Source organism: Antechinus flavipes, chromosome 5 (assembly GCF_016432865.1).
Source record: "Antechinus flavipes isolate AdamAnt ecotype Samford, QLD, Australia chromosome 5, AdamAnt_v2, whole genome shotgun sequence".
In the NCBI taxonomy this organism is placed as follows: Eukaryota; Metazoa; Chordata; class Mammalia; order Dasyuromorphia; family Dasyuridae; genus Antechinus; species Antechinus flavipes.
Window position 1 is genome coordinate 169957430 of NC_067402.1, and position 9230 is coordinate 169966659.

Below are 9230 nucleotides of genomic sequence, written 5' to 3' on the forward strand. Positions count from 1 at the left end.
GTGGACTTGGAGATCTATTTAACATTGAAATTCTATAATTCTGAATTCTTACTAAGTGTGAGGGGAAGTAGAATAAAAGAAGAGTAAGTTAAATGGAGTCATTTGGGGATAACGTTTTGGAGAAGATGTATTTTGAGCTTGGGAAAGGTTAGTGAAAAGGAAAAAATATTTAGGTGGAGGAAATTATTTGAAAATTGGCTTGGCTACAATAGAAGTGTTTTATAATCCGAAGAAAACAATTAACTAATTTTATTCTTAAAATTCTTCAAGGAACAGAATTTGCATATTCACATATTTGCAGTGATTGAATCTCCATGTCCAATAGCCATTTTGGATACGTGTGTGTGTGTGTGTGTGTGTGTGTGTGTTACTCCTTATAGAGATGGGACAATGAAGGGCAGAGATATGTCCTTGCCCACGCACCCATGATTTGCCTTGTAGTCACTATCTATAAAATACTCACCTGTTTCATTTTAATTCCCCACATTGATCCACTGACATCAATGACAAAAAGAATGTTTTTAGGAATTGGATCCAAGTTTTCAGGAGCAAAGAAGTGAACAAAATAACCATTGAAGACCTGTAAAAGAATGAAGTTCCAGTCATGTGGCCTGTTTTCAGGGATAAATAATGATCATATCAACAATTCTGAAACACTCAGTTCAGTTCTGCGGGAAACAGTCTTTAGGAGGAAAAGCCATACTCCTTTGGAATAATTTACTCCTTAGTTCTGATGTGTTCTGGTCTAGGGCCAATGAATTGTTTTTTCTTAAGGAGCTATAAATACAATAAGTAATAGAATGAGAAAGGATTTTGAGTTTTTATGTGGGTCTGATCACTCTATAGAGATAAAATCTGCATAATTGCATTGCATTCTGTTTTTTAGATAAATGTCTATTGCTTCCTTTTGAAATTAAAAAAAGCTTATGTATAAGAAATGGACATATTGGGAGAAATGGACCATTATTCATTAATCTTCTCAGCAATTCTGTGAAGTATTACTTAAAATGTTAATATATTGCATACTTATCATAATCTTTATTGCTTTAGATTTAATACAAATCCCCTTTATGATAGGTGCTAGCCACTCTGTTTTGATCTAGTATTCAAGGAGCCTTTTTCATTATTACTTACCCTAGTTACAAAAGAAAAAAAATCCTTAAATGAACTAAATTCCACATTTTCACAAGTAGTCATGCTACCTCTTCTATGTTAAGTCTCTTGGTACTCAGAAAGACTCCTTGGGAAATGGGAGACCATTCTACCAAGTATTATTTTGTGAGTGTCTCTCCCCCATCACTTTTCTGAAAACTTTTTTCAACAGTGACCTCCTCATTGCAAAGGCCAATGACTAATTTAAAATGAGTTCATCAGACCATTTCATTCCATTCCATTCCATTCTATACAACAAAGGTCTATTAAATCTCTACTTTTTATAATGAATTCTTGACCGTTCTTTAAAATCCAAGTCAAAAGCTCCCTCTTCCAAAAAACCTCTCCTGATCCCTATAGTCAGTAATGATTTTTCCCACCTAAAGCTTCACAGAACCTCACTTGTATTTTGATGATCAAGAGGTCATTAGTGGGAAGTTACTTCACCCTATCCCACATTTCATGACAGAGACTAGATTTAAAAGGAACTTGACAATCCAGAGCATGGGACTAAATCTAACCTGTTGAAACTTAATAAAGAACTTTTAAACTTTTTAACTTTTGTAAAAATGTTATTGTTGCTCTTGGGTACAATCAACTTTATGAGTATGATGTGAGGTAGGTATGTCTAGATTGCAATTCTGAACAATATCAGGGGTTTTAGTGGATAACAAGCTCAATATGAATCAGCAATCTGATATAGCAGCCCCAAAAAGCTAATGTAATCTTGGGCTACATTAAGAGGAATGTGGTTCCTAGGAATAGGAATGAGATATTTATCCTCTAACTTCATTAAATAGAATATAGGGGCAGCTAGTGAATAGAGCTCTGGAGTCAGGAGGATCTGAGCTCATATCTGGCTCCAGATGCTTACTAGCTGTATGACTTAACCCTGATTGCCTCCAAAAAAACCCAACAAAACAAATCCAAGGTGCATATGATGTATTGTGTTTAATTCTGGGGGATCATAGGTTAAAAAGGATATTGGTAAAAGTGTGTCCAAAGGAAGGTACCCAAGATTGTGATATATTAAGATTGGTTAAAAGAACTGGATATGTTTAGCTGGGGGATAAATTGGAGACATAATTGCTGTTTTCAAACAGAATGTCATTGTGGATGAAATAATTGATTTTCTTCTGTTTGACCCCACAGAGTATAAATAAAAATAATATATAGAAGTTTCCAAGAACAAATTTAGGTTTGATGTGAGGAAAAAACTTCTTAAAAAGAAAGAGACATTAAAAATAGAATAGTATATCTTGAAAAATTATGGGGTTCTTCCTCTTTGGAAATTTTCTATCAGAGGCTGAACAATAACTTGTTGGGAATGTCACAGTGAAGATTCCTTTCATATATGTGTTGGTCTAAATGAGTGCTGAGGTCACTTCCTGCTCTTAAATTCTGAGATTCTGATTTCTTCATGCACTTACCATGTATTGTGTATTATCCTGTTGTATATGCCTACCTCCTAGAATGTGAATTCCATGAGAGTAAGTACCAAGCTTCATCTAAACTTTTTACTATCCTTATGCTTAATAAACAGTGAGTATATGCATATATTAGACATTAGATCTATCTTTATTCAATTGAATTGGATTTGATGAATTATCATTTTTAATTTTATTACCAAATTTGACCTTTATCTATACAGCATCCTATAGAGAATATAAAGAACCTCATTATCTTCAACTATAACCTTCTGTCTCTATTATATTTCCTTCAGACCTCACATTAGCAAATCTCTTAATATGAAAAATCTTATTTAGGAACCAAAATAGACAAATGCAATTCTAGACCTTTCTCTAAAGTCTATGGACCTAGTAATTCTTTGAAATGGAATTTTAAGTCACCAAATCTGTGGTCTTTTTACACTGTAAGAAATTTCTTGACTTATTATTTCTAGAAATTTCCCAAAATAGAAGAATTGTTATATACTTACTTCAAGTTCACCAGCTTTTTTTTCTCTAGTCACATCATACTTGATGACCAGTTGTCCATCGACTGCAGTCTCAGAACAGCTGGGGCATTTTCTTTGTTGAGCTACTGTTGGTTTAAAGGAAACATGCGCCTAGGAAAGAACAGCAACATAAATGTAAAGTCCTTCCCAACCTGGACTCTTGCTACCTTTCTAGTCATCTCAGGATTCTATTTTACCCACCTTCTTCTATGTACTTTACATTTCAGTGACACTTTCTTCTTTGCTCCTATGTCATTTCATCTCCTGATTCTGAGTATTTTCTTTGGTTGTCCATCATGTCTAGAATGTTCTTTCTTTCTTATTACTTCCCCTTTCTGACTTCCCTAGATTCCTTTATATTTCACCTAAAGTCCCACCTTCTGCAAGAATTTGTTCCCCATCCTTCTTAATATTAGTGCCTTTCCTCTAAGATCATCTCCAAGTAATTTTGTATGTTATGTTTATTTGTATATAGTTGTTTGCATATTGTCTCATTAGACTATGAGCTCTGTAACCTCATTTGACTATTTTTGTGGTTGTTGCTATTGTTTTTTTCCCTCTCTTTGTATCCTCAACACTTAGTACAATGCCTGACATAGTAGATGACTGATAAGAGTGGATGGAGGATCACTTCTTGTAGCTTGCATGAGTGGAGTGGTTCTGCTTAGTGGCCATTCCACATATGAAGTGGAAACAATGTTGGACTTTGAGTCAGAAGAACTGAATTTGAATCTTGGTTCTGACATTCATTAGCTGATTGACTATGGGTAAACTACTTAACCTCTCTGAGCCTTAGTTTCCTTATATGTAAAATGTGAAAAATGTTTATATTACCTACATCATAAAGTAACAAACCCTGAGCTTGTAAGAAAAGCACTTTGTAAATCTTAAAGAAGTAAATAGATATTGATTACTATCATAGCTATGATATCCCTGCATAAATTCTCTAAAATGCTGTGTATGGGGAATATGTACAAATATATATCAGTTTTCTCCATCACCTTCTAAAGGGTGTATGAAAACTATTTTTACTGATGGCTATATTGTCTTTCTGAGAGATGTTTTTTCTGCTGATCATACTGGGGGAAAAGCAAGTTGCATGACTGCTATGTAGTTGAAAATCAATCACATTTTTAAGACAATTTAAAGTTTTATTAAAGCTATAATCAGCCCACTGACAGGAATATCCTATTGGGAAAAACTGAGACTCCCAAATAGAGTGATATTGGAAATAGATTTCTGGGGATTTTGTTCTTGATTTCCCATTGTGATCTAGACTAGACTACAGACAGACCTCATTAATTCACATTAGGCAATTCACAGTGCCTAGAGGAAGAAAAATGACATTTAAATATTATCTTGCCTTGCCTTGCCTTGAACTTTTCTTATTTTTTGCAGGGCACAAGAAGATAGACAACAGATAAACTAATAGGCACTTAGGTTATTTGATACCAGTGCAATGTTTAACTTACCTTTTGTTTGCCTTTAGTTATAACTGGAATTCCATCAAAATGGTCTCCAAGATTTTCTGGAACATGAAGGAAACGAAGCCCTTGTGGCTCAACAATCCATACATCTACCTAGAAGCATGAAAAAAGGGCATTTAAAACATTAAAAATACTTAAAAAAACTTGTAAGAGAATTTTCAGAAGATGGCAGAATAATTTGCAAGAGAGCACTGTTTCTCAAAATCCTCCCACAAAAGAGCCATAGACATGCCAACCCCCACCCCCAAATAAAATACAAAAACCTCAGAGTAATGTATTGCATTTTGAAGGTAAATTGGCTCTCAGAAAATGAAAAGAACAATTTGAGAAATGAGTAAAAAAACTAAAAGTTCAAATACAATGAATTGAAATTGAAGGAAAGAGACAAAAACAAAATATCAGGAATTAAACTATGGCATCAGAAGTGAGACTGAACAAGACACATTAATGTGGATAAGTAAAAAGCCAAAAACCAAAAAAGGAACAAGACAAGATAATAACAAATCTTGACAATGGGGAAATATTCATGAACAATACAAATAAAACTGACTTCACTAATAAATAATTTTTATGCTAGAGAACAAAATTGTGAAAATGGTGGGAGAAATGGCAAAACAAGCAAAAAAAATTTATCAAGGTGCAATAATGTTTGGAAGCTTTGCAAACAAAGCTGATGGATCTGGAGGACAGAACTTAGGGAAATAATCTAAAGGTTGCCTAATTCTCCTAAAAATACAGAGAAAGTGTTTGACTACTACATATTAGGAAATCACATCAGAAAAGTACCTGGAAAAATAAATCAATGAAAGACTACAAATTGTTAGAATTCATAGTATGCTAACAGATAGGAATCCTAGATTCAGTTCATCACATATCACAGAATAATAGAATCTCAGAAGTAGAAAATATTCTGTAGGCCATTTAGTCCAATCCTTACTGGACCCCTTTGAAAAATGCCTCTAAAGTTGTTATTCAGTATTTGCCTGAAAACTTTTGGTAAAAAGGAACTCATTATTTTCCGAGCTATTTCCTCCTACTTTTGTTTAGCTCTAATTTTTAGGAAATTTATCTTTGTATCAAGCCTAAATCTGCCTCTTTATTCTTAATTCTGCCCTCTAAGACCAAGCAGAACAAATTTAATGTGGCTGGCAAGTCTACCTTCCATATGATAACCCTTCAAATGCTTGATCTTTTCTTCTTGAGACTAGGCATGTCTGGTTTCATCAAGTGATTCTCTTATGCATAATCTCAAAGTATGATGATGAATCCTCTTGTGGTTTTTTTCTTGACTTCCTAATTCATATTTCCCAATCATACTCTTTGAAAAAGCACTCAGGTCTCAAAATGAATGAAGTTTAAGATATTAAATCTTTAAAAATTTCACAAAGGCTTTTTGGGCACCATGTGTCTATTATGTGAGCAAGCTCTTACCTCTAAATGTTTGGCTAATCGACCAGGCTTCAGATAGAGCCTATGTTCATAGGATCCCAATTTCCTCCATTTGATTTCTTGGTAATGAAGCTCAAACTGCACATTAGATCCTGGGAGGACATTTACTTCGATTTTGAAATTCTCCATATCAAGAGTGTTACTGCTGAAAATGTTATCCATAAAAATAAACATTATTCCAAGTGCTGCAACACAGGACAATTCTTCAATTTGATGCCATAATGGATAGAGTTCTGGGCTTAGAGTCAGGAAGATATGATTTCAAATCTGATCTCAGATACTTACTAGCTATATGATTCTGAGCAAATCACTTAAGCTCTGTTTGCTTCAGTTTTTTTTTTAAATCTATGAAATGGGGATAATAATAACACCTATTAACAGCACCTACTTCTCAGAGTTGTTGTGAGGATTAAATGAGATAATATTTGTACTTAACAGCACAATGACTGCACATAGTAGTTACTTTAAAAGTTCATATTTCCTTCCTGAAATAGACCACTTTACAAAAAAAAGGAAATAGATGAGGAACTCGGGAAATTAATCACAAGCTTAGCAGAAAGGCAGGATTTATTAGTGATAGAACAATTCAGTCATATGCTGGATCTCTGTCAAAAGCAGAGTAGGTAGGGCCCTGAAATATAGACGATGCTGAGAGGACTTTGCTCTTTGGAAGGAACTAAGCTTAGCATATGGCCAGTAAGAATAATTCATTAAAATAGGAATTTAACAAAACATATTTTTTCCCAGTAGGGCTGGACCCCAGTTGAATTCTACCCTATTTGATCCTGCTTTTTGCTTCACTCAGTAAGAATATTGTGAAAATCCAGCAGGTTTTAACACTTTATTCCACTGGTATTTTAAAAGACTTGGTTCCGTCTTCCTTGACTGCCTTGTATTGCGTGTGTCATATTTATTATTCAGTCCTTTCAATTATATTTGACTTTTCATGTCCCCATTTGGGGTTTTCTTGGCAGAGATACTGGAGTGCTTTGTCATTTCCTTCTCCAGCTCATTTTACAGATGAGGAAATAGAGGCAAACGGGTTAAGTGACTTGTTTAGGGTCATAGCTAATAAGTGTTTAAGGCTGGACTTGTATTCAGGAAGAGAAGTCTTCTGGACTCCAGGCTTGGCATTCTATACACTGCACTACCTAGTTCCCCATATTGAAAGTATTTTTCTCTCAACAAAGCTTGTTTGCTTTATTTTCCCTGTATTGGTTTCTATATTGTACTATGTTTTATCTTGTGATTTTCTGCATCTCAGTCACATCAGTATTACTTTAGAAGCATTATCTATTGACCAGGTCTAGGGCTAAGGGCTTGACAGCTATCCTTATATTCTAAGCCATGGCCAAAAAAATATAGAATGCTATAGCTAGGATCAAGGACCCAGTATCCCAACTAGAGGGTCTTCCTCCTTCTGGATATCACAGCTGTGAGAAGGGGCATTTCCCCAGCTTTCTAAGTAGCAAATAAGGAAAATTGCTGGTCCCTCCTTGTACTGTGACTTAGAATATCAAATTTCACTCAAACTCCATTAAGACAGAGGCATATTCTCCCATGGAGTCCATGTCCCAAAGTCTGATGTCCAAGATCTCTGAGGTATTTTTAGGGTTTTGCTCCCTTTCAATTACATTTATTTTAGAAAGTTGATTTGGGAACACCTTTTATGATGCTTGCTTCTGGTGACCCAGTTAGTTTAGGTATATCTATGCCCACTTTTGGAGCAGACTTAATGGAGAGATTTAATGACATAGGTGAGAAATAGGAGAATATGATATTCTCCTATATAATAAGGGATATAATATCCCTTGAAGGGTCACATAATTTGTAACTGAAGAAGAGGATAATCCTAAGAATGGGGTAACAGAAAGAATTTTATAACTAGGGATAAGAGAAAGACATAAGCTCTTGCCTTGCCCTTACCTCACCCATCCAGCAATTTTGCCTTTGGCTCTTGCTTGAGCGTAGAGCCCTCGAGCCACAGTCCTTTCTCTAATGGTACTGGTAAATGGTACTCCATTCACAATCCTAAAAAAGAAGAGGAAAAAATATAGTTAGGGAACAGACACAATGAGACCAATCTAATAATAACTACTTTACATTTTTCATCTCTAAGGCATGATTATTTTAATCTAGCAGGTGCTATCCTAGGTCCTGGAATTAAAAGACAACAATGAAACCATATCTTGCTCTCAAAGGAACTTAAAGGGGAAAGAACATATGTGTACATATATAAACATATGCAAAATATGTGAGGATAGCAGTAGCATCTGAGGGAACCAAAAAAGTCTTAAAAAAGTTGTTGCTTAAGTTGAATTTTTAAGGAAATCAGGCATTTTAGGAGGTAATAGTGAGCAGGTAGTGCATTCCAGACATATGGGACGGGAAAAGTCAAGATATTAGAAGACAGAGAATAGTGGGTGAAAAACAGCAAAAAGTGCAATCTGATTGAATAAATAAGTGCATAAACAAACCATAAGAGCCAAGACTCGGGGAGAACATTTTATGTCTGGTGTGATTTTAAGGTCCCCTTCCAAAAAGCCCAAACTCTTTAATGCCCTATTTTATTGCACTGTCTGTCTTCTTGAAGATACCTGAAAGCTAACTACTGGATTTCTTGCTGTTTTACAAAACATCAATATGCCTGGGAGGAATTATTAAGTCCTCAACTATTAATTGTGAATTTATTAGGTTTCCTAAGGTTCTAGAGGAAAACAGAGTAGCATGGGAGCATTGGATGCTTGAACTGGAGGGAAAAGGCCTTTGGAAGGGTTGTATAGGGAACTGGTGCAGAAAATGTGTGTACAAATAACTGAGCAAAATGTAGGCTAAGTTTATCTCTTGCTGTCCTCCCTTTTAACCTAACTTCTTCCATTTATTGATCCCTTTGAGATTATAAAGGATTTCTTTACCCCCACCTCCTGAAACTGTTCTAAGCCCAGTTGACTTCAATTCTTACTAAAACATTAGAAAATGATGATGATTCCCTTCTTCTTAGAGATAAAAAAATCTTCAGAATCCTAAGGAATAAATTTCAATGGTAAAATAAGACACCTTGTTGGGCAAAGAAGATATTAGCTAGGGTCCTTACCCAGAACTCCTTAAATCTCAATAAATAGGTAGCCATCCAGCTTTGCATTCAAAATTAATTTTACTTACTTCACAATTTGTCCTAGAGTCAT

At 34.9% G+C, this 9230-nt stretch overlaps 1 protein-coding gene across 1 annotated transcript in view; it reads right to left on the reverse strand.

Moving 5' to 3' along the window:
- LOC127538651 (inter-alpha-trypsin inhibitor heavy chain H2-like) overlaps positions 1-9230 on the reverse strand; it is a 35998-nt gene extending 26768 nt beyond the window's left edge. The window contains exons 1-6 of the mRNA XM_051962421.1: positions 9208-9230; positions 7972-8076; positions 6028-6190; positions 4582-4689; positions 3092-3220; positions 464-580 (exon numbers count right to left, since the gene is read on the reverse strand). Of these exons, the coding sequence (XP_051818381.1) occupies positions 464-580; positions 3092-3220; positions 4582-4689; positions 6028-6190; positions 7972-8076; positions 9208-9230 (645 nt within the window). The remainder of the gene's footprint in view (positions 1-463; positions 581-3091; positions 3221-4581; positions 4690-6027; positions 6191-7971; positions 8077-9207) is intronic.